General features: G+C 60.4%; 1 protein-coding gene and 1 long non-coding RNA gene across 4 annotated transcripts; one reads left to right on the plus strand and one right to left on the minus strand.

The window, feature by feature from the left end:
- Positions 1–868: 868 nt before the first annotated feature.
- Positions 869–23,002, minus strand: PLXNB1 (plexin B1). Its single transcript, XM_036867989.1, has 37 exons — positions 22,950–23,002; positions 20,771–21,883; positions 19,859–20,041; positions 19,452–19,580; positions 19,225–19,325; positions 18,797–18,929; positions 18,376–18,532; positions 17,961–18,069; positions 17,776–17,884; positions 16,681–17,361; positions 16,357–16,476; positions 16,043–16,165; positions 15,657–15,750; positions 15,399–15,571; positions 15,102–15,253; positions 13,170–13,275; positions 12,857–12,993; positions 12,371–12,547; positions 11,973–12,144; positions 11,544–11,786; positions 10,698–10,874; positions 10,472–10,620; positions 9,877–9,977; positions 9,563–9,780; positions 9,248–9,426; positions 9,029–9,095; positions 8,682–8,828; positions 7,694–7,862; positions 7,311–7,414; positions 7,152–7,236; positions 6,738–6,910; positions 6,433–6,593; positions 6,195–6,342; positions 4,235–4,299; positions 4,018–4,093; positions 2,927–3,001; positions 869–1,613 (listed from the first exon to the last, which is right to left on the minus strand). Exons 2-37 carry the CDS (start codon positions 21,875–21,877, stop codon positions 1,509–1,511), a joined length of 6,405 nt encoding a protein of 2,134 aa, XP_036723884.1. The 5' UTR covers positions 21,878–21,883; positions 22,950–23,002; the 3' UTR covers positions 869–1,508.
- On the plus strand, positions 1,715–14,130 carry LOC118903196. Of its 3 annotated transcripts, XR_005021746.1 has the most exons (7): positions 1,715–2,035; positions 2,488–2,753; positions 5,752–5,865; positions 6,458–6,566; positions 7,326–7,427; positions 12,818–12,931; positions 14,082–14,130. It is a non-coding gene; the product is annotated as an uncharacterized LOC118903196 (long non-coding RNA). The 3 variants fall into 3 exon arrangements; XR_005021745.1 differs by lacking the exon at positions 1,715–2,035 and having other exon boundaries at positions 2,242–2,753; positions 5,752–5,891; XR_005021744.1 differs by lacking the exon at positions 1,715–2,035 and having other exon boundaries at positions 2,242–2,753.
- Positions 23,003–24,214: the final 1,212 nt, after the last annotated feature.

The raw sequence follows: 24,214 nt of genomic DNA on the forward strand, positions 1-24,214 counted from the left end.
ACTCTTCCTGGACTCATATTAGCCTGTGTCTCTTCAAACCCCCAATGAAGACCCCTAAGTTGGGGGGTGGGGCCTCTGTGTCAGAGGGGAAGGAAGGCTAGGGGGTCTCTGGGCTATAAGCAGAGAGCCATGGGGGAGAACCTTGTGAGGACCTGAAGGCTGGAGGGCCATCGACTCACCTCTGTTCAGTAGGCTGGCCTCCTGTGGAGGCCAAGGGTGGTCTCAGTCAAGGGGGCATCAAGCCCCAGCCGTGTAGACCCAGCCAGCAATACAAGATCCAGCTGAGACAGTCTCGAAGCTCACCTCCAGCTACAAATCAGGAAACCCAAACAAGGTGGCCTTCACGCAGGCAGACAGTTGGGTTATCTGCACCCAAAATACCTTGACTTAGAAGACAACCCAGTAACCAGAAGCCCCTCAGAACAGCCCAGGCTACAGGGGTTCAGGGAGTCTAGAAGCTACTGACGAAAAGGGCCTTAAGATCCACTCCGCCTGGAGTTCACTACAGTGATGCCATCCTTTCCCAGTTCCTTTCAAAACAAATGCAACAGGAAAGGAGAAATTTGAACACTCAAATTGCTGATAAGGCAGACCTGCTTGAAGAAACCACAGACCCCTGCACCTTGGGTTTCAGGCCCCCCAGCCCCGTCCTGGATGGGGTTCTCACTTCCTTCACAGCAGCTTTGACTCCAGCAAGCCCTGCCCAGGAGTCAAGGAGAACCCAGCCAGCCCTGTGATCTGGAGCATTCTGTGGGTGCCATGAGACCTCCCAGAGGCTGCAGATCCCACCTCCCCATGGTGCCTGCCAGGCACAGCTGCCACCCTCCAGCTAAGGGAGGGCTGGGCCAAGCCCACATCTCAGACGCCAGACAGTGTGTTATCCTTTAATGAAGAGCCGGGTCAGTAGGGCCACCATTCTCCCCGAGGACCCCCTGCAACAGACACCCCTCACTCCTGGCTGCCTCAGTGGCAGGGTGGCCCTGAAGCAGCCAGCCCTGCTGAGAGGTCAGTTTGCAGCGGCCTAGGAAAGGCATTCATCTCTCCGACCTAGGAACGTGGCAGCAGCAACATGGCCAGAGGCAGCTAACGAGGTCAGGGATGGTGGAGGAGGAGGGCGGGGCAGGAAGTGGGGGCTCTCCTCCTTCCTCTCTGAATCCCCTGGGATAAAAGCCAGTGTTCAGGAGCAGTACAGTCTCCCCAGGGGCTGGAGGCCCTTCCAGCCACTCTCTGGAAGCCCTTAGTCCCCAGTTTCCCTCAGACTAACATCACACAGAAAGTAGCCCGCAGGGTCACTGGCCTCAGGGTCACCACTCCATCAGCCTCAAGGCCCCAGGCCTGCGAGATGAGTCCAGTAGGGCCCAGGCCAGAGCCACCAGGAGACTTGGAGCCACCTTTCACTAACTCCGCTGGGCAGGCACTACAGGCATCTAAGAAGGTGGTCTCTCCCTCGTGGTTCTGGGGCTGCCCAGGCGGGGCTGAGGCACAGCAGGCCAGGGCTCTCCAAGTCCCTACAGATCTGTGACCTTGTTTTCTACAGCTGCTGCGATCTGCTGGAGCCGATAGCCCAGCTGCATCTTCTGGGCCGTGCCATCTTCCTCCAGGGCAGTGATGATCTGAAACACAGAGACCGACTCAGCAGGGGGAGACAGCCAGCCTGCCGTCTGCCTTTGCCACAGACTTCAATAGGCCTCCACAGCTACCGCAGCAGGTGTGGGTAGGGGCCCGAGAAACCCTGTGAGCCGCCGCACTCACTTCCTCAGGGCCCCCTCAGGGAGGGGATGATGACAGCAGAGTCACTGTGGGGTTTTAAGGATTAGTGAGGACCTAGCACTCACGGTAATGCATATCACCTCCCCGGTAAAATCGTTTTGAGTGGAGGCCAACTTCACCCACCATGCTGGTCTTCTCCGCCACAAACCCCCTGGAAGCCCTGCTCCACCCATCCTGGCTCCCCCGCCCACCAGGCAACAAGCAGTTCCTAAATTCCTACGTGCCGGGTGCTGGACAAGGAGCAGGGACCCGGCAGTGATGACAGGTACGATCCCTGCCCTCATGGGGCTCACTGGAGGGGAGACAGGTATTGACCAAACACGGACAACTACAAAACCACAAGGGGGGCTGCCACAGAGGGAAGGGTGGGAACAGGAGGGGCTCGCCGGCCACGCCTCCACAAGGGGACAGCTGTGTCACGCGGCCCCGCCTCCCCCACACCGGCACCCACACTGCTCGGAGCAAGGCACCTGGACTTCACGCTTGCGCATCACTCCTGGGTCAAATGCCTGCCCCCACTCCAGGCCTGAGCCGCGAGGCAGGGCCCTCATCTCTCAACAGCAACGGCCACATTCCTGGGGCCACGCAAACATCTGGGTAGATGATTCCAGCAGGCACTCAGTGGGTTGACCGGTGGACGCTCTGATCCTGAGGCCCAGCCCAGGAATCCCCCAGAAAGCCCCCTTACCGGTTCTGTTGTGCCCTCATCTGCCCCAGACCCTGTACCCAGACCCTCCTCTCTGGCAGCGCATGCAGCCCAGCCAGGCCCACACCCCCAGAGATGGCCTGCACAGCACACTGCCACATGTGGTCTCAGGTGGGGCTCTGAGCGAGCGCAAGGTCGGGGCACAGGTGGCCGCTGTGTGTCCCTCCCAGCACATCCTGCACACCATCTCCAGGCCCTGGTAGATCCCCAGCCATCCATCACCACCACCATGCCCAGGAGCCCGGCTGAGGAGCCCGGATGGGGAGGGCGGCAGCAGGTAAGAGCCGGGCCACTACCAGGAGGCACACCTGAAGAACAAACACTTCCCGAGCCCAGGGCCCAGCCCCCCACCACCACCCTGTGCCTGGGGGAGACCCGAAGGCCCCACACTTGCGTCACAGAGCTAGTCACCCTCTCACATCATCCTGACCATGCCCAGGTTCTGCCCACCTGGTCATAGTATTTGTTGATATACTTGTAGAGTTCGTGCAGGGCCACTCGCACCCCCAGGTCTCCAGAGTAGTTCTAGGGAGGAGAGACAAGAGGTTACAGAGATAGGGGGTGCTGCCAGCCACCAGAGGAGGCCCAGGACCCCAGGCAAGGGGAGTGGGGAAGAGGGCGCTGGGAGGTAGAGGAAGGAACAGGGCCCTGCATTGGGAAGAAGAGCCCCTCCACAGACAGGGGATGCCAGGCTAGACGTGCTAAGCTGGGGACAGGATAGGACCAAAGGGCCTCCTTGGTGGAGAGACCCTGGATCTGTAGTTTCACCATGGCCTGGGGTCTCCACTGGGGCTCAGTGTCTCTCCCCGTCCAGGCTCCAGCTGGGACCCTCTGGCGTCCCAGGCAATCGCAGAGCCAAGCAGAATAGGTGCTGCTCACAGGCTGTGACCCAGCATAGTTCTGCTCTGACCTCATTCAAGTCTTTCCTGAGGTCACACCCAGGCCCCTCCATGGGGACATCTCTGAGCCTCAACCTCCTCTTCAGGACAATGGAGTTGATATCACCTAACTTGTAGAGCTTTCATGGGAATCAAATGAGAAGTAATCAAAGCACCCCACACACGGCAACACCCCAAAACTGTAGCTGCTATTGTTATTGTGGTTGTGGTCATCATCATCATGGTTTCAGATTTACATTGTTTATAAATTCCCTGGACTGGAATGTTTGGAGGCTGTTTTAGGAGTAGGTGGGGGCATGTCTATAGTGCCAAGGAAAGCAGAGCAGTAGGAAGACGTGGACAGGCTGACCCAGGCAGTCCTGGGGCTGAATCCCCGCCACCTCGCTGCCTTGGAACTATGGTCCACAGGCCCCGAGGGGCTGCAGACATCTAAACACCTGGCTGAGTCAGGTTAGGTGGCAGCTGCTAGGACAAGGCCCCTGCTGCTCTCTGATGAGACACTGGGAGCCCTGGTCTTTTAGAGAGGCAGCGGGAACACTGTGCTGAGGCCCCCAGGGCTTCCCTGCAAAGGAGCAGTGTGAAGGGGGCAGGACCCTTGTGGCAGAAGGCCTGTGCCCAACCCAAGAAACAGGAGGGCCATACCCGGGACAGCTCGGCCAGGATGGAGTTCATCTCTTGATCACTGGCAGGGATGGTCTGTCTGATGTCTGCGTAGTACCTGCCAGAGATCATGGGTCCGGCAGCCGCTGGGGAAGCAAACCCCTCCTCACCCCACCAGGCCCACCCCTGGGCCTCAGCTGTAAACACCCACCAATCTGTCCACCCATTATCCCCCAGATGCAGTCCCTTTCCCTCGTACCTTTCCACCATCCGTTTGTACCGGGGAATATCCCGAGCATACAGAAGTTTGTTGATGGGAGAGTCCTGGGTGCCAGCAGGTGAACAGTGAAAGGAAAAGAAGGATGAGAGCTTCTGTTAGGGTGACCAGCTGTCCCAATTTTCCCAGCACTGTTTCAGTTTTAAAACTAAGTCCCGAATTGCAGGAAACCTCCTCAGTCCCAGACAACCCGGATGGTTGGTCACGCCACCTCATTCCTTCTGTCACCCCTCCCCCAATGTCCCATCTCTGCTGTCATCACCTTGAGCTTCCCACCATCTCACTCCAAGGTCATCTCTCAGCTCCACGTGCCTCCACCCGGACCTGGCAGGGAACTGGCATGCAGGGTGGGAAGGGTGCAGTGCCGTGTGGAGCCCTAATACTGCTTTTCCAAGTGCTGTTCATTCCCCATGTAATCATTTTAAAAATCAGGAAACTAACCCCGATATTTAATTAAATTGCCCCAGACCACCTCACTCCTGTGTGGCTGAGCTGGGATTTGAAGCAGGTCTCTCAGACCAGGGCCCACACTCTAACACAACCAGACACATCCTCTACCACCGAACTGGGCTCCAATCCCAGCTCTGTCCCAGTGGCTGTGGGCAGCACACTTCCATTCTCTGGACCTGCTGCCTCATCCTACAGCTGCTGGGAGGGTGAGGCAAGACTGCACTGCCCCCTGTGAGCAAGGGCGTGAGCGCTGGGCCTGAGGCAGGATGCCTGCTTTTCAGCAACTCTCCATGGGTGGCCCTTGGCATCCTGGTTTGCACTATTCCTGAGCTACCTAGGAAGCATTTGCAGTGCTGCTGGGAAGGGGAAGCAGTGTGAAGATCAGGCAGAAGAACCCAGCTACCATACAGCACACACCCTGGAGGTGACCCCTGTGTCCTGGTGTGGCTTTGTGGTTCTCAGCTCATCACAGGCAGAGTAATGAGAGCAGGCAGAGCAAAAATGGCTTCCAAAAGACAGCACTACAGAGTGGAACTTTCCATCTTGTTTCCCCATGGAGATCTAGAGCTAGATCTCTCAAGAGGTCCCAGGCCCAGGGGTCGAGGCTAAGCAGAGTCCGTTCTCATGCAGAGCCACGACAGCCCTGCCTGCTGGGTGCCTGAGCAGTCATGGTGGTGACCCCATATCTGTCACGGGACTCTCTGGGCCCTGACCACTGTGACAACATACCTCCCCCTCTCTGTGCCACCAGGCAACCCTGACCACCTCTCCTCCATGCTTCCCAGCTCCCCTGTCAGCACATCCCTCCTCGCCTGGCCCTCCCCTGGACTCTCCTCCCTGTACTGCACGGGCTGGCAGACACTTCCACTGCCCTCGGGAATCAAATCTCCGAGGCAGCCTGGAGCTGCTCTGCGATTGTAGAATCCATGGGCTCACCTCCTCCAAGTCTCAGCTCACCACCACCAGAGGCCCAGGGCGCGTAAGGAACCCCTCCTTCTTCCTCACCGCCATATCCAACCCACAGCTTCTGCCTGCCCTCTACCCTCTAGTCCCAGCTTGAACCTGGCCACCACTCGTCCCAGGGACAACACAGCTTCCTCTCTGGACTCCAGGCTCCAGTCCATCCACTGCACGATTGCCAGGAGGCTCCAGCTAACTCTCAGGTCTGACCAGCCCCATCGCCCTCGGGGTGAGCCCTAGCCAAGTGGCCCTGGCCTCCTGCCGCACCGCCAGCACTCTTTGCTCCACTTAACCCTGTGAATCAGCACACGTGCCCCCTTGCCCTTGCTCATACCTGAAGGCTGAGGCACAGCCACCTCCTAGGGAGCCCAGGGACGAAGCCTGGCCCCGGGCCTGGGGTCAAAGGCCTCCCATATCCTCGTCCTTGACATCCTCAAGAAGGCCTGGAGTCTGTGCACGCACAGCACTCTCCATCCCCGGCCACACTGCCCCACCCCACCCATGCCCTCCCGGTCCACCCCAACCAGCTCACCCGGCCCAGCTTGTGGTCAGCCAGGGTGCAGGCATCCATGAAGGTCTGTGCAATGACCAGGAACACCGCATCCATGTTGTCAGATGTCTGCACGTCGAACACAAACTGCGGGTTTTTTATTATATTGATCCAGAACCTCAGCGGCAAGCTGCGGGCGGGGCAGGTGTGGCCAGTGAGTGTGCTGGGGAGACAGGAGAGAAGACCCCGCACATGCTAAGCCCGCCCGCCCCACCCCCACCTGTTGGTCTTCCATATATGGACAGTGTCCTGGTCCGAGATGCCATGCTGCTGGGCCTGCTCGTCCAGCAGGTCAAAGAAGTACTTCACAGCGAGCGGCACGGGACAGCTGGTGCTGAGAATCACCTGGAACAGGTCATCCACAAACTTCTGCAGGGTGCCCTGCGGAGGAGGGGAATCACGAGATGCAGTCAGCAAGGGGACCTCAGCCCAGCCCAGCCTCAGATGCCTTGTGACATCAGGCCTGTGCAAGCCCCCCACACCCCCAAATCCCACTACCTGTCTCGTCCCTGCCCCCAGCCCCACCTTCATGGACAGCAGGCGGGTCAGGTAGATCTCAGGGATGGCCTTGGCTCGCTCCCGCTCCCCGCCCCGGAGGCTGCCCCTCCGAGGCCTGGGCGGCTCCGGCTCCTCGCTTGGCTTCACCAGGTGCCAGGGCCGGATGCCCCCCTCATCCACATCCTCCAGCATTGGGGTCCCTGTACCAAGACCTTACAGCTTGTTACCCCTCATCAGGTGCCCCCTGCCCTAGACCCCCGGGGTCCTGCCAAAACCTAGGAGTGGGGGCACCTGGTTAAGGGCTTCTCTGGGTGGAAGGGAAGTAGACACAAGCCCACCCTGCGGTCCAGAGAACCTTCCCCCATTACTGGAGACTGGGCAAAGCAAGGGTAGAGGACTGCGATGGCAGGGGCAGGGCAGGGGAGGAGAGTAAGTACTCACTCTCTCCAGGGACATAATCCTGGCTTTCCCGGAGGACATGCTTGGTGAGGCAGGGGACGAGGGCCACAGTTGCTCCGTCTGGGACCTGTTGACCACAGTTGGTGACCCCTCCACCAGCCCACCCCACCACAGCCCTCCCCCAACTCCCACCCCTCCCACCTTGTAATGCTGCAGGGTGTTCAGGCGCCTCCACAGACCCTGGACCTCAGAAGTCACGTCCTCGTCGGAAAGAATGAGATGCCCGGCCACCCCAGACCGCCATTCTGCAAGGACAAGGTGGGCTTGGTCCAGGGCTTTCAGAATACCCTCCCTGCAGTGGAACCTGTCCCCTTTTCTACAGGGACACTGGCCCCTCCATCAGGGGCAACCTCACCCAACTTCTCTGAAGTCCAGAAACAGGGGCCCCTCACCAGGTGACAGGTCGTCCCTGTAGAGGTGTTCCAGAGCCCACTTCCCCTGGGTGATAAGCTGACCCTGCAGAGCTGGTCTAGGGCCAGCCTAGCCCTGGGGGTCCCCAGACCACCCTTCCCCTCTGCCCTCACCGACGTCCAGGGTGCGGGGGTCTGGCCGCTGGGCAAGAGGCACTCCTTTATAAAGCTGGTCCAACATCTTTTCCTTGGCCTGGGAGATGGTGTCACAGTCCAGGACCTTCACGGGCACGCCCTGGGCTTCTCCCGCTCCAGGCCCCACGGCCAGTAGTGCATTCAAGGTCTATGCACGATACATGGGAGCATTCAGGGCTCATGCCACATGTGGGATGACCAAGATGCAAGGCCAGGGCCAGGGACAACCCATAAGGAAGCCACTGCCTCTGACCTCCAAGCACCAATCACTCCTTCTTGTCTCTTCACCCGCCTGCCTCCCCAGGGACAGCAGCTCCCTCCACTCTGTGGCCCCAGCACCTGGCACAGTGCACTAGTGTCTGCTGGGTGAATGGCAGAAAAAATGGGAGAGCACAAGTCCCTCTGAACTCTGATCCCCAGGCTCCTGGCGCAGACAGTTAGGCTGAGGCACCTGAGGAAGCCCGCATAAGAAGTGGGGTCTCCACTAGCCAGAGGAGCAGGCCTGGTGGCGCCTGAGTGGGATTTTCCCAAAGGAACTCCACGTGGGCCACGAAGGGAAAAGTTCCCCAGAGGGAAACAATGGGCAGGTCTGCCAGGGCGACTCCCAGCTTGGTGGGCACAACCATGCCCCTGGCAGGATGCTGAGACCATGATTAGGCAGACACTCAGGCCCTGACACAGCAAGGACCCGGACGGGCCCCGGGCAGGGTGGGCTGCTCCCTAGGCCCTGGCTGTGGCCACCCTGACCCCACCCCAAACCTGGGGAACCTCTGAGGCCCTGTCTTCAAGGTCTGGCCCTCAAGCCCCTATCCTGCAGCCAGCCGGAGGTTAGGCTGGCTCAAACCAGATGCAGACACCCACACAATCATACGTGGTCACCCTCCTCACCTTCATGGGAGACTGACTCACCAGCAGGTTCTCTCTCTCTCCCCCTCTCTCCCTCTCTCCCTCTCTCTCCCCCCCTCACCAGGGGACGGTACTCCACGTCCTCTCGGAGCAGGCGGTTGTCATTCAGGGTGTATTTGGCTTTGCCAGTCACGCTGTCTACCGGCCCCTTGTCCACTTGATGCTTAATTCCACGGAAAAGCATGTACAGAGGCTCCCCTACCGAGTCCTGCGGGAGTGGCGGGCAGTTAGGACGCCCGGGGCAGGGGACAAGCATGGGACGGAGGTGCTGGGGAAGGGGACGGGATGCAGGCTGCAGAAGGCTTAAGGTGACTGAGGACACGCTGGGCAGGGGCGCCCGAGAAGCTGCGTGGTTCCGAGTCCTGACTCTCCCTGGAGGGGAGCCCCACCCACCTCTGCCTCACTCACCCTCACGAAAGTGTAGAGGCAGATGGACATCCAGTTGGTGAGCAGCTTCTCCACCACGGTCTCTGTCCTGGGATGACAGGAAAGAGGGGGCAGAGTCAGCAGGTGGGGACCCAGGGCTTTCTATTCTTCAGACCCCAGGCCCCAGAGGGCCTGACTCAGGTCTTGGCTCCAGCTGTCCACGGCTGCCTGGCCCCCGTGGTGTCTGACGGGCATACAGACCTGCGCAGCATCAGTTTGGGGTTCTTGGCCACGTACTGGGCCACCAGGTCACTGAGCAGGGTGCGCAGGATGTCAGTGAAGTACTCAAGCTTCCCATGCAGTGCCACGGTGAGCAGAGATGCCACATAGGCGCGGTCCCGAGCTGAGAAGGTGCGCTGGCTCTCCAGGGTGTGGATGAACTGGCGCCAGGGAGAGGGGACGGGTGGGTGGGGAGGGCAGATTCAGAAACGGAGGGACTGAGAAGGGATGGGGCTGGAGGGTAGGGGGGCCCCCTCCCCACCCCTGGAGGGCCCAGATAGGGGGTGGGGCCGGCACCTTGATGAGGAAGAGCTTGCTGTTAAGCAGGTTGGAGAGCTGCCCCAGCCCTTGTTCCACAGTGGGTCGCCTGCTCTCAGGCACGCCCAGGTCCCGGTGCAAGGGCGACTCCTGGTGCCCAGGGAAGAAGACCCTCTCGGCATACACCTTGTAGTCGAGGAAGGGGATGCCGCTGCCCAGAAGGTCACTGGTAAGATCGGTCATCTCGGTCATAAGGTCTGTTGAGCAGAAGAAGCCAGGTTTGGGCGCAGATCCCAAGGTGACGGGAGCAGGCTTGGGCAGAGTCCTGGAGCGTGGGGTCTTCGCAGCCTCACCTGTGAACTCCTTCTTGCAGCGGTCCCGCACACTGCTCTCCAGATTCTCCAGCTGGATCTGCACCTTCTTATAGTCCCTCAGAGCCTGCTTGCTCTTCCTCCTGCTCAGCGCCAAGGTCAGGGCAGGGATGGCCAGAGGAGGCCCGAGCCCTTGCTAGGTCCCACCGGGCCCAGGCCTGCCCAGGCCAGCACAGTCTAACCCCGCCATGCCCAGCCAAGCGAGGGCCTAGTCAGAATAATTAAGCCTGTCCCATCCCACGCAGGTCACACCCACCCACAACTTGTCTAGCCCAGCCTAGCCCAGGGATCAGCAAACTATAACACGGCCAAATCTGGCCCCTGGCCTGTTTTTGTAAATAAAGATTTGCTGGAACACAGCCATGCTCATGTGTTTATATGTTGTCAGTGGCTGCCGAAGGGCTATAATAGCAGAGCTGAGTCACTGCCACCAAGACCGCCTGGCGCACAAAGCCTGAAATAGTTACTCTCCTGTCCTTTATAGGAAGTGTTTGCCTATCCCTGGTCTAGTCTGCCCCTTCCCAATCCAGCCACACCCTGCTACCTGCCCAACCCAGCCACACCTAGCTGCACCCACCTGTACATGAGGACGATGATGATGACACCCAGAGCCAGAAGAGAGGTGCCCACCCCCAAGCCCACCTGGGCTGCCATGGGAAAAGCCACAGGGCTCTCGCCATCGTACTGCACGTGGCCCAGGGAGAAGCGTAGGTTCCCCATCTGCACCTGCACAGGGAGCCACCTGTGAGCAAGAGATCAGCGCACGCCCGATGCCTGCCCCGGCCCAGGGCCTGCCCACTGACCGTGAACTCAGGCAAAGCATCAGGCACCTCCCGGAGGGCATGGTGCCAGGGTAGGGGCTGCTCCACGGGGGGCTCGCAGTACAGGTGGTGCCGGGTCAGCGTCTTCACCATGCAGGGGCCGTCCCCTATCATGGCCACCACCTCCTCCTTGGACATCGCAAGGTCCAGATTCTCCCCCTGGAACATGGGGTCACTGATCGATCATTCAGAACTCTTCCTTAAGGGGAGGAGCTGATGGTCACTCAGATCCTATCTCCCCAAATGTGGGACGGATGGTCCTGAGACCCACCCCCAGGAGCAGGGCTGATGGTGCCTCAGCACCTCTTTTCCTGCACATGGGGTGACAGCCCCATGGATGTTTCCCAAGCTGCCCCCTGACCCTTTTCTGCCCCTCCCTATGCTCCTTCCTTGAGTCTAACTTCTCCAGAGCTAAAAATCTGGAGACTAGAAAGCTGTCCCCAAATCCTACCCAGTGACCTAACAGAGCAGAGCCCCTGCTACTGCGTGTGTCAGAACACACGCCAAGTATGTGTCCACATGAGACAGGCTGCCAAATGGGCATCAGCCCAGGCGCCTATTGTGTACCTCGCCGCCACTGCGTGTGCCAAACTATTTACATATCGTTATTCAGACACCTGCCATGGAGTGTGTCAGGACCCAGACCACAGGACCTAAGCCCCGGCCAGGTGTGTCAGGCTAGGCACCCCGCCACCAGCCCCCTCGGCACTCGCCATGTCCATCCACTGGCCCTTGCTTTGCTGTCATGCCCCCTCTGCCACACAGAGCAGTACCATCCAGCAAAGTGAAGGGTCTTGGGACCCTGCCAGGTCCCTCTAGGAGCAGTACCTCCACAGAGAGCACACTCCCAGGCTTGTGCCGGAAGGGTGCGGTGGGGTCCTCAGGGTTGAGGGGCTGCAGAGTGGGGTCGGCCTCATAGGAGAAGGGTGTGGGGTTCAGTGTTGCAAAGTCAAAGACCAAGTTGTCAAGGATGAATTCCACACGGACCCAGGGGTCCTCAGGCAGGCCTGGGAGGGCCGGCGTGTGGCACGTGATGAGCTGGGAGGAGTTCACGTGGCAAGGCTCCTCAAACTAGGGCAGAGGGAGGGAGGACAGGGAGGGTCCGCTGAGGGTGCACAAGGGGGGGTCCAGAAAAGATGGGGACATAGCCTCCACTGGTACCCGCCACCCACGGCTGTCTAGGGGGTGGGGGGGATGAGGGGCAAGGTGGGCGATGGCTAGCCCAGTGCAGGCAGGGGATGCCCATGGGGGTCCTACGTGAAGGCCACCACAGGAGGCTCCGGGGGAGCACGCCGTCTCCGGGATCACGCGGTGCCTCCGCCCAAGCCCCTGGCCTGGCCCTGGCGCTCTCATGGCCACAGTCACTCGGATTCTTGGTGTCTGTACCACGTCCAAATTCTGGCCACGGACCCATATCTCACGTCCTCCACTGAAAACACAGCCCATGAGCCACTTATAGCTTATGTGAACAAGGCTTTAAAGCACAGCCCAGTCCCTGATGTTAGGTCAGCTCCAACCCAAAGCCCCACGGCCCCTCTCCCCACCAGCAGCATGGGAGTCGAAGCCCCCCACATAGAGCCCTACAAACCCCCATGTACTGGAGCTGCAAAGACCTCCCGACCACATGCCCTGCAGCCATGCCCTCGGCCCAGCACCTGAGGAAGCTCTTGGCGGGGCCAGCAGAGGTGACATTGGGGTCTGCTGTGTACTCGAACTGGCTGTGATGAAGCCTCCGCTCAGCAGCCCCAAACCACACAGCCACGGGGAGCGTGGCAGGCGTGGCGTGTGGGCTGGTCTCACACCGCAGCTGCTCCGCCTGCTGCTCCAGCAGCCTGAGAAGGGAGGGAGAAGTGGCAGGCAGGCCCGACTGGGCTGGAGGGGCATAGGAAGGGGGAAGGGGTGATTCCAGGACACGGGACCCACTCGGGCCGCAGCTCACTTCCCTTCAGTGCTGATTGCAGTCTCCACAAGTGACCCTGGAGGCTGCACTCCCACGAAAGCCCCAGCTTCGAGAGGGGCTGGCCACTTTCTGATGGAGCAGACTTGGCCCTCTCCCCTGTTTCTGCTCTCCCTAGTATCCCACCCCTCCATCTTCTCCCCAGAGCTCAAGGATATTTGCAGAATGAGGAAGCGGCCCTCACAGGTGACAAGGCTGGTCTCCAACTACCACTCGGATGTCCTCCAGCCGCCCGGTCAGAAGCTTGGAGCCGTGCAGGGTGAGGCTGGTGCCCCCGGCTCTGGGGCCTCGGGCTGGGAAGACGGAATGCACCTTTGGGTCCTGTGGGAAGGGGACAGGGAGAAACAGACAGGCATCAGGCCAGGAACAGGGAGGCAGGGGGAGCAGACAAGGAGGCCCTGGGGTGGGGAGCCCCAGGGAGGCGAACCAATGGGCTGGGAGGAGCCACCTAAGGGGGTGGCCCATGGGTAGCTGGTGGGGACTCGACAGTCAGGCACCTGGTAGGCAAAGTCATGCTCTGAGACGCCGTGTCCTCTTCCTGGCACCTCCACCGTCACAGCGCCTGCCACCTCCTCCCCGCTGGCCCCAGTGATACACACAAGGCTGTGGGCACAGGGCAAGCTGGGGTGCTGGGCCACACTGAGGGCCCCTCAAACTGACCCGGCCGCCCCCTCCCTGCCCCACTACATCAGGTGTTCTCCCTGGCTCCCAAGATTGACAGAGATCCTCTTGCTTTGGAAGGAATTCCTTAACGACTCACCAGGAGGCTTTGGCCTCTGAGAATTAATATCTGTAGTTCAATCATTCAAGTCCAACCCCAGAGCCCCCTGACAAGGAGAATTTCTCTCTCTGAGGAGCACAAGCCCTGGTAAGGCTGGTGGCAGGGGTGGGTTGCTGAGCTAATGAGTGGGCCTAACCGGCCACCATCACCGTGGGCACAGCACCAGTTACAAGGTGGTGGAAACTTGATTTCCTCATGAAAAAATGTTCCTGAAAGCCTCTAGTCAGGTCTGGGGATAGACGTGAAGGGAAAGTGAGCAATCTAAGAAATGCTGGTTCTTAGCCAGGAAACAGAAGCTTGGGGCAAATTAACCTCCAGAATGTGAAGCCTGCAGTGGTTCGACTCTGTGACATTGTCACGGTCACTGCAAACGCCCCCAGAAAACAGAACAAGCGAAGTGTGAACTACCCGGGAGAGGCTTCAGCTGGAATGTATTTTAATCACTTTATAAATCAGTTCAGAAAGTACTTTAGTCTCATGGTTCTAGAATCATTAACAGTCACCTAAAGTTCTCAGTCATAATACATTCAGGGGGGAAACAACATGCTCTAGCAGAGTCTTGTTGAAAATAAGACTGTGGGGTACTTGCCTGGTGGCACAGTGGTTAAGAATCTGCCTGCCAATGCAGGGAACATGGGTTCAAGCCCTGGTCCGGGAAGATCCCACATGCCGCAGAGCAACTAAGCCTGTGCTGAGCCTGCACTCTAGAGCCCGCGAGCCACAACTACTGAGCCCGCATGCCACAACTACTGAAGCCCGCGCGCCTAGAGCCCGAGCTCCGCAACAAGAGGAGCCACCTCAATGAGAAGCACACGCACCAAAATGAAGAGTAGCCCCCGCTCGCCGCAACTAGAGAAAGCCCGCGCACAGCAACGAAGACCCAACACAGCCAAAAATAAATAAATAAATAAATAAATAAATAAATAAATAAATAAATAAATACATTTTTTAAAAGAAAGACGATAAGACTGTGGGGCCCCAACACGGGCCTACAGATCCAGACCTCTGCAGGAAGTGGAGGGAGGTGGTCTAAGGATCTGCTCTGGGGGGTTTTGGACCAACTCTCCAGGTAACCCTGACATTCGGCGGGTTGGAGACCTGCTGCTTGTGGATGTCTCCTTCGCTGTGTTGTGTGTGTGCACATTTGGGACCCTGCAACTGCCAGCCTTGTAAGCCACAAGCCCTGGGAAGGTGGGAGGGGTCCCAGGGACTAGACAGAGGGGCCTGACGCTCAGCAGGTGTGTCACAAGTCTATCCCCGTGAGGAGCCTGCCCAGGGCAGTGCTTGGGGAAGAAGGGTCAGCAGGTGGGAAGGTCAGCCCCAGAGCACAGCTGTCTGGGATCCAAGGAGCTTGCTACCGCAACTATGCCCGTGGTCACTTGAAAAGCGGGTGAGCACACCTAGGCAGTGCCAGGAAGCAGAGCCGCCTGTCAGCTCTGAGCAGTGACTAGACCCAGGCCAGAAACCTGCAGGTCTGTGCACAAAGCCAAGGCCTTGATAGTAACCCCAGCCCTGAGACACTGTGATCAGAACCAAGGAAAGAGGGAGAGGGGAGGGCAGACGAGTAGTGGGTGGATGGCCCTAAGCAGGAAAGCCAGCCGTGAAGCCCGCGGGGTGCCCCCTGCTCCTGTTAGTCCAGCCCACTCACCTGCTGGACACCTCGTACTCCTGAGCGTCCACAGCACAGGGCACTCCAGCCACCCTGACCGTGTCCTGCACGTCCTGCACATGTTGGCCCAGGTTGGAGCCCCTGATGGTGACACGGGTGCCTCCGTCTACAGGCCCAGTCAGTGGCTCCACCTGTTCCAGGACAAGGACGGCTCACCTCCATTCACCTGTTGACCTTTGGCAGCCTGGAGAGACAGCCCCAGCCTCCCACCTTTCGGCCCCCTGAACCCACAGCACCCCGAACCCCTTGAAGGGATGCACCAGCATTTCAACACACCGAGTGGATGAGGGGTGCCGGGCACTGGGTGACCACAGCCTCAGCCTCGCCACAGGCCTCCCGGGCCACGCAGCGTGGCTGCTCCCCCTTGCACCACACACAGCCGTACTGGGGCATGGCAGCTTGGCAGCGGCTGCAGTCCTCGTGTCCCACGGAACAGTCATAAAGCACCACTGGGGGTGGAGAGTCAAATGTGAGAGGCAGGCCTGGAAGAGCCCTGTTGCCACCAGCCAGTCCCAGCAGCCCCAGGTCACTCACCGTGCAGCCCATCCACACTGTCCACACGCAGATGGCCAGCCCGACGCAGAAACAGCCCCACGCGGAGCTCTGGCTGCAGAGCCTCATAGCTGAGCTGGAGAAATGGGAGTGGGGTCAGAGCCCGGGGTTAAGGGAGGCGTCAGGCCTGGGGAGAGGGTGGTCAAAGAAAGGACCAAAATGACTCATGGGAACACAAAGCCAGAGGTCAGAGCTGGAATACTGGACCCCATGGGGCACAAGGTCAGAGGTCAGAGCCGGGGTACTAGGACTCCCTCGGGGTCACTCAGTCAGAGAACGGACTGGGATGAGTGTGGTGCAGCCAGCTAAGCTTGGTAGCCAGCCTGTGGCCAGCGCGCCCTTGCCCACCCAGGACTCGGGATCTGTACCTGGTGCTGCTGGCAGGTGACGTGGCACCGGGTATCTGGAGGCAGCTCACATTCGACCCGGGCCTCAACCACCACCTCGTGGCCCTCCAGCTCCATCACACACTCATGGTCTCCTGGGCTGTCCTGGGGACAGAGGACACGGCTACGGGGGCAGCTTCAGGAGCCAGGCCTGGTGAGCCCCGCAGGGCCCCAGCACAGTCCCCGGGTTGGGATTGAGACCTGAGGCCGTGCCCTTTCCTGCTCCCCGGGACTCGCGCATAGTTTGCCAACAGCCAAGGAGACCACAGCAACAGCTGCAAAGAGGACACACTCACCTGGAAGAGGTGCAGGTTCCTGCCCAGCAGTCGCACTTCTCGCTGCACGTGGACCGGCATCAGGCTGGAGCCCTGCACGCTCTCCACACAAGGGCAGGAGCCTGGCCCCAAGGTCGCCTCCTGCAGGCACCAAGCGCCAGGCAGTCTATGGAGCCCACCTGCCGCCTCAGCCCTTTCCCAGGCAGAACCCCGGGGCCAGGCCAGCGTGAGGCAGCGGACACCCCCCTCCCCTCCATCCTTCCCCTGCAGAATCGCGAGGTGGCCAAGAGGCTGCATCTGTCCCGATCCCCTCCCCTGAGGCCTCCTTCCTGGGCCGGGTCTCACCAGCTCCCAGAGCCCAGGGGTGTCGTACTGGTAGTCAAGGCTGGACAGGAGGATGAGGGGGGCGGGAGGGCCCTCGTGCTCAGCAGAGTCTCCATCACCTGAGAGGAGGGTGGAAGTGGAGAAGGCGGGCGTGTCACCCCCCGTCCACTCGTCCGCCTCGGGCAGCTCGCCGCCTTCTCTCATGAGCCAGTCCAGAGCGGGCTTCGTGGAGCCAGCGGCCCCTGGGAAAGTGGTGGCGGGAGCCGTGCCGGGGGGCTGGTCCAGGGGTACCGCAGAGGGGAGAGCCTCAGGGCCAGGCTCTGCAAGGGCGGGGGGCAGTGCTGCTGCGTCTGAGGGCGATGGGTGTGAGGCCAAGAGGTCCTCGGCGGTGGCTATGGGTCCGAAGGCCGTGGGGGCAGGGAGAGCGGTTCCAGGCCTCTGGCGGGGGCTGGGAGGAGGAGGGGCCTCATGGAGAGGTGAGCCCGTGGAAGCCGAGGCAGGTGTGGGGCCGGGACCTGCCCACGGCTCCCGGGGGCTGAGCAGGGAAGACCTGGCCCCGGGGGGAACATCCAAGGCTGTGGCTGTGGAAGGAGTGTCCACGGGAAGGGCGTAAGGAACCGGGGTGACCGTGGCCCTGGGGGCTGTGGGTGGGAAGGAGGTGGGTGCGTCTCTTGCAGGAGGGGCTCGGGAGAGGGGCGGGCTCTGAAGGGGGAGGCAGAGAAAGACAGGAAGGGCCGCTCAGCAGGCAGGTGCGGGAGCAGGCGGCAGGCAGGCAAAGGGTGTGTTAAGAGGAAAGGAGACCAAGGAAAAGAGAAACAAAAACAGCCCGTTAATTCTCCAGAGGGGAAGGGGAGGGCGCGCTCTAGGGGCATCTATGGCATCTGTGCCAAGGTGGGGCACGAGGCCAGACCTCCCCTCCTCTCAGCTACAAACGTCCTCTCCCGAAACAGGTGGGACGTTGACAGCCGTCCTCCAGTGAGTCCGTCACACACAGCAGCTCAGGTGCTCACGACAGAGCACCCGGGGCAGGCAGACACACAGACCCCGGGCCATGAGAGAAACCCTCACAATGGGGAGCCCGAACCCCCCTGGGGACCGGCCAGGAGTTGGGCTCACCTGTCGGCTGACCACCATGGGCCCAGCATCACACGAGGCCTTGTGTGTGCACAGGTGCTGCCAAACACACCAGTTACACCCCCAGAGGCTTCTCACGCAGGCCTGGCACCTGCACAGAGCACAGCCATGGGGTGGGGATCGCCACGGGGCAGCCCAGGGGCTGGGGGTCGGGGTGAGGAACTCACTGTGCAGATGGGCGGAGCAAGGTGACGGCCATGCAGTCATAGAAGGAGAGGGAAGCCTCGGCAATCACGACGGTGCCAAACCTGAGCTCCAGGCTCACGGAGACGTGGTCTGCAGAGGGAGGAGCGGGCTGGGCTGAGGAGCAGGGAGGGGCACTCAGACCCCGAGCTGACGTCCAAGACCACACAGGGTGGGTTTAGCACTCCGACCAGGAAGGGGTACCCAGGGTCGGGAACACAGGCCACAGGGTAGAAAAGAGGGACTTTAGGGACTGGGGACCAGAGGGGGGCCTCAGAGAAAGGCATCGCTTCAGGACCCTTTGCCTGGATTCACACCTCATCCTGATCACACCCCTTGGAGCAAGATGGGAGGAGAGTGGGGCTCCCAGGCCCCGGGCTGGCTCCTTCTCTCACCCACCGGCTTCTCTCGGCAGCTCTGGAGCCTCACTAGGGTCTGGGGAGGGGCACATCACACCAGAACTGGTCAGCAGGGCAGGACTCTGGTATTCCCCAAAGTGGCAGGAATAAGACGCCCCTGGCCACAGGGGTGGCAGATCAGGTACTGACAAGAAAACCTGCGAAGAGAGGCCAGGACACGCTGTTGGAGCCACTGGGCAACAGATCAGGGCTCCGTTTACAGGCTCCCAGTGTGGGCAGGCACCAGCGGCCACCAGCCCCCAGTGATCACAAATACCCTCCAGCCTGGGTTAGTAACAGATGGAGAAAGCGGAGCCCCCAGAGAAGCGACTTGGGCAAGGCCACATGGTATGTAAAATACAAGGTTTCAACCCATCACCAGAGCTCCCCCCAGCCAGGGTTCCGCCTGCTCTGGTCTTCACCTCCCTCCTCTCCTCACGGCTGATGTTAGCAGGACTCAAGGCTGCCACTCGCAGACAGCCCACCTCAGGCTGGAAGCTCCACAGCCACCGCTCTAAGCCCCGGCCCCGAGAGCACTCGGAACGGCGACTGCACCTGGGCAAGAATGACCAGTGTCCACCTGTGACCCTCACGGGGCCACTGGCAGTTCATGGGGCAGGGACACCTACAATCCTAGGGACCTGGGCAGGATCCTCAAGTCGGCCACGACATGCCTGGCAAGTCAGGGTGGAGAATAGGGGTGAGGGTAGGGCGTTGGGGCATCCAGGGGTCAAGGGTTGAGAGTCAAGGGCCAAGGACCAGGAACCCTGGACAGGGTAGGAGAATTGAGGGCATGAGGCTGGGGTTGGGGTGGGGCTGGGGAAGGGGCCAGGGTCGGGGGAGCGCTGACCTGCCAAGGAGCACACACCACCCACAGTATGGGTCCCTGTGAGCCAGGCAAGATGCACAGTCCAGGTGCTGAGCACAGGAGGCCACAGGAACCTTGAGAAGCTACAGCAGCGAAGAGGACTTGAGGTCAACAATCCAAGCACCAGTGGCTCCCCACATACAGGCCCCCAGCTCCCCCGAGGCCCCTCCCAGCAGTCATGCCCTCCCTGGCTGGCGCGTGGCACTCACCGTGCTCTGGGTCATGACATACAGGTGCTCGAAGGCCCCATCAAAGATGAGGTCTCTGCTCACCGCAGACCCCTGCTGGATGATCCGTGTGGAGTACGGGTGGCCATCACTCCCTGGGCCCAAGTAGACCTGAGATCAGAGACCACAGGGTCTGAGGCCCAAGGCCCTCCCCTCTCGCCCCAATAAAATAATTTACAGGTAGAATTTCCTCCTAGAGAGTACAGGTCACACCACCCGGCCCCAGAAAGAGGAGCACAGGTCATCTCTCCCAGCCAGGGCCAGGGGCACATCACATATCTCACATTGCAGCCCCAGGGGTCTCAGGAGTAGCTCTGCCCAGCCTGGGTCCCCAGCAGCCTGTCGCCTCCAGATCCTGGGGCAGGGCCCAGTACCTCCTGTGGACTCACCTTATGCAGCTGCCCTTGACTGTCACCCAGGAAAGCAATGGTGTGTCCATCTTCCACAGTGATCGCCACGGCTGTTAGCTGAACCCCTGGCCACTCCAGAACTGGCGTGGCTTCCAGGGGGACACGGCTGGCCATGGGGCTGGGCGTGTGGTCTGAGCCACAAGGGTAAGCATCCAGGGTGTCCTGCAGGCAGCAAGAAGCACAAATAAGGCCCTGCCTGGATAATGTCCCCTGGCCCCTCCTCCCTGGAGAACCCCACCCCTTCTCCCAGCGTCTCTGCCAGCTCTTGGCTCTCCCACAGCTGCATCCTTAGCCTTGCCCCAGTGGCTTACCTCCACAGTCTGCAGCGGCTCTGTCCCCCTCTTTTGATCCCCACATGTCTGGGGCCCCACTTTCTCCCATCCCTGGCCTGGGAGCTGCTTCCTCCAGTTCATGCCCTCAGCCTTCTCCTGGACCACTTTTCCAAAGCCTCTCCAGCTTGCATCCTCCTCTCCAGGTCTACTAACCTGGGTCCCCTCCCACCTCTCACTGACTCAGTCCCCCTATATGTGGCTTCTACCCTTTTCATCCATCCTGAGACTAGAGCCAAACAAGTCTCAACCTCACCTGCCTCTCTCGCTCAAGAACCTAAAACAGTAGATTCCATCCCCCCTACATTCTGGGTCCCTGCCCCATTCCCTAGAACCTCAAATGCCCTCTCAGTCCACCTACACAAATGCCATCCCTTCAGCACCTGGTCCAAACCCACCCCTGCACAGCTGGCTCTCTGTCCCCCTGAATGCCACTCTTACCGTAAGGTACCCTTCCAACGCCCAGACACAAAGGAATCACTTAACATCCATTGACCTGATCAGTAAATGCCTGGCCAGTGGCCTCAGAGACAGGGAAGGGCTGGGCGGTGCCAGGACTCACCACGGGCAGCTGAGCACAGTCGGAATTGACATCATACTCAATGTAGGCCACCTCGGCCCCATCCTCAGCGCGGCCCTCCCGAGTGTAGCAGGCATCGCGTGTGCGATTAGCAAGGCGATCCACCTCATCCAGGGGGAAGGCACAGAGGGCAGAGGCTCCAGATGCCCCGGCAGCTGCCGACGGGGGCCGGCCCACAGTGGGGGGAGCGGCCGAGGAGAAGGCTGCAAACAGCACCTCCCCCCGGGCCACCTCCGCGGACATGGCCACAGCCACAGCCTGGATCAGCCCGTAGCGGCCCCCCTGACAGGCCAGAGGCAACTCCACGTAGGAGTAGTAGTGCTGGTCCCGGAGGCACACACGGGACACATAGGCACGGAAAGCTCGAGACTGAGCCTGCAGGTCCCGCCGGAGAAACAGGAAGTAGGCACTGGCCCCGCGTGCAAAGGCGCTCACAAAGTGGTGGCTGTACTCGGAGAGGCGGCCCACAGCTAGCTTGGCCGTCTCCTCATAAGAGAAGGCAGCCTGGGGGTCCAGCGGCCTTAAGGCGCGGGTAGTGATGGGAGGGATGCCACCCCCCACGCCCCTGCTGGTGTAGCCCCGCCCCACAAAGAGGAGGGGCTCCCCAGCCAAGCCCTGGGCCACCAGTCCCACCGTGGTGACGGCAGGGTCGTTGGCGGCCACATACTGGGTGTCCCCAGGTCGCTCTGGCCGCAGCAACAGCTGCCCGAGCTGCCCCAGGCGCCGCTGCTCACAGACCCCCTGGTGCACACTGCCACACACCACCAGGGCCCCAGGGCTCACCAGGAGCAGCTGGTTCGGGTTGTTGGTGGGCTGGGCCTGAGGGCACTCATCAGGCATCACAGGTGGCAGACAGTCCCTGCTGTCTAGCACAGGGCCAGTGGACACAGTGGCCTCCAGCTGCAGTTGAGGGCTCAGCTGGAACAGGAAGTTGGTGGCCCCTAGGTAGAGGGTGCCTGAGGTGGGATCCCGCGCCAGGTGCTGCAGATGTGTACCATTGGGAGTGAAAGCAGTCGGTGGTGGGGGCTGGAGGGTGAGGACCCACCCGGCCCAGAGTGCCTGGAGAAGAGCTGGGCCGAGGGCAGGCATGGTCACCTGGTAGGGAGAGAGGTTGAGCGGGGCTCATGTGGCCACCTGAGCACTGTGGGACCACTGGTGAGGAGTAGGACTGTGACACTGCCAAGACGCCCCTCCTAACTCAGGGAGGGGGGAGCAGGGAAGACCAGGCTTAGACGGCACTGTGGTTAGGATGACCCCAGGACCACACACTAGCAAGGGGTCAGGAGACACTTCAACACTGCCCATTCTCTGTAAGCACTACTCTCTCACGAGACCTGCACCCCACACCCCTCACCCTGCCCTGCCCTGCCCTATGTCATAACAGGGTCCAAGGGTAAGAGGCTAAAGGGGCAGAGACATGGGAAACATCCCATTCCCAGGGACTAGGGCCTGGAAGGGGCAGGAGAGCATGGGATGGGAAGAAGGGACCCAGAACCCCAAAGAGAGAAAGGCACCCTCTGCATGGATGCCAGTTTCCTGGGCAGAAAAAGGGAGGGCAAGGCCTCATGGGCCACCTGCATGTTAGAGTAGGGTAAGAATTGGATGAAGGGCCTTTCAGGGTAGGAATCCAGAAGGGTAATAACCACAGAACCAACGGGCCAGAGAGATGAGGGGGGTTAAGGCTGCCAGGGAGGGCTTCCCTGGTGGCTCAGTGGTTAAGAATCCGCCTGCCAATGCAGGGGACGCGGGTTCAAGCCCTGGTACGGGAAGATCCCACATGCCGCGGAGCAACTAAGCCCGTGCGCCACAACTACTGAGCCTGCGCTCTAGAGCCCGTGAGCCACAACTACTGAGCCCATGTGCCGAACTACTGAAGCCTGTGCGCCTAGAGCCCGTGCTCCGCAACAAGAGAAGCCACCGCAATGAGAAGCCCGCACACCGCAACAAAGAGTAGCCCCCGCTCATTGCAACTAGAGAAAGCCCGCGTGCAGCAACAAAGACCAAACACAGCCAAAATAAATAAATAAAATAAATAATTTTTTTTAAAAAAAGGCTGCCAGGTATAGGGCCTAAAAGGCTAGCTAGACCCCACCTTGGAGAGCCCTCAGCAGAGGTGGGAGTCACACTGCTCCCAGACACCTAGGTGTGAGGTCAGGCTCACCTGGCAAGGCCAGCTGGATCAGGAGACAACAGCATGCCCCGTGTGAGAGTCACCTAGCCAGGGAGAAAGCAGAGCATGAAGCTGGGGGCTCGGATGCAGGCATGTGGGCTCCCCACCATGGAGGCAGCACAAAGGTACCTCTCCCGGCTGCCCAGTCTGCTGGTGGAGCTGGGCCCAGCCTGGCCCTCGGCCACCAAACACATTCCACAGGGACGCCTCCTCAGAGCCCACAGGGAGGGGGAGGGCAGCAGAACCAAGCACCCTCAGGGCCTGGGAAAGGGCAGCTAGGAAGGAGCTGCGCGGCTGGCAGGGCCCAGTCAGGCCCCCACTTTAGTCCTGTCTCCCCTGCAGCCCGTTCTCGGCACTCTCCCATCCGCACCCTCTGCCCAAACTCTGCCCCATCAGGGTACCCCGGTACATACCCTCCACACAGGCCCAGGGCTAACCTAGCCCAAAACCACCACCAGCACATAAGCAGACACATGCTCGCACACACCAAGAAGCATACATACCACCCACCCTGCATGCACACACCCACACACAAACACATGGGTGCAAGCACACACACAGATGCATGCACATACAGCCTGTGCATACCGCACGGAGACACATACCCAGAAACACAGGCAAACATCCCACACAGACACGCTACCCACCTGCACTTAGACACCTGCACAAAGACATGTCCACAGAGACAAACTCTTGACACAAAGAAACATGCACTCCACACAGGCACATCACACGCACCCACCCACCCAAGACATACACACCACCACCCACTTTCAGACCCCACACACACAGACTCACGCACACTTCCCTGGTTTGAGCCCTAAGTCCTAGAGGGCTGCAGAAGCCAGGCCATCTCTTGCTATCTCCTCTCCTGCAGGTCAGAGCAGAGCAGGGCTGGAGGGTGGGGGGCAGGGGGGGTTGTCCTAAAGGAAGTCACCATACTAGATGTGCCCCACATCCCCAGGACCCTCGCAGGCCTTGAGTGCCTGCTCTCCTCACAGACCCCTCCTTGCAGGCTCCACCTGAAGCCAAGTGAGACCAGGAAACCATGACACCACCTTTCCCAGACCTGGATGGTCTCCAGCCAGGAGCACCAAGATTGGTAAAGCGCAGGGGACAGGCCATGCATCCCAAGCTGAGACACTTCCCCTACTTGCCTGTGCCCAGGCGGCATGGCCGAGCCCCTCCCACCACCCAGCTGCCAGTCTGCCTGTTCACTCTGTTCCCAGAGCTTCCCAGGGTCCAGGTTGGCTCCT

The sequence above is a fragment of the Balaenoptera musculus genome, chromosome 11 (genome assembly GCF_009873245.2).
Source record: "Balaenoptera musculus isolate JJ_BM4_2016_0621 chromosome 11, mBalMus1.pri.v3, whole genome shotgun sequence".
NCBI classification, from domain to species: Eukaryota; Metazoa; Chordata; class Mammalia; order Artiodactyla; family Balaenopteridae; genus Balaenoptera; species Balaenoptera musculus.

Bases quoted from the DNA above. Each gene is read 5' to 3' on its own strand.
- PLXNB1 (XM_036867989.1), bottom strand. From the start codon at position 21,877: ATGCCTGCCCTCGGCCCAGCTCTTCTCCAGGCACTCTGGGCCGGGTGG. The intron at 17,885-17,960 runs GTGAGTTCCTCA...TGCTCTGTGCAG, and splicing joins TTGCTCCGCCCATCTGCACA to GTGCCAGGCCTGCGTGAGAA. The intron at 6,343-6,432 runs GTGGGGGTGGGG...CCCCGCCCGCAG, and splicing joins CATATATGGAAGACCAACAG to CTTGCCGCTGAGGTTCTGGA.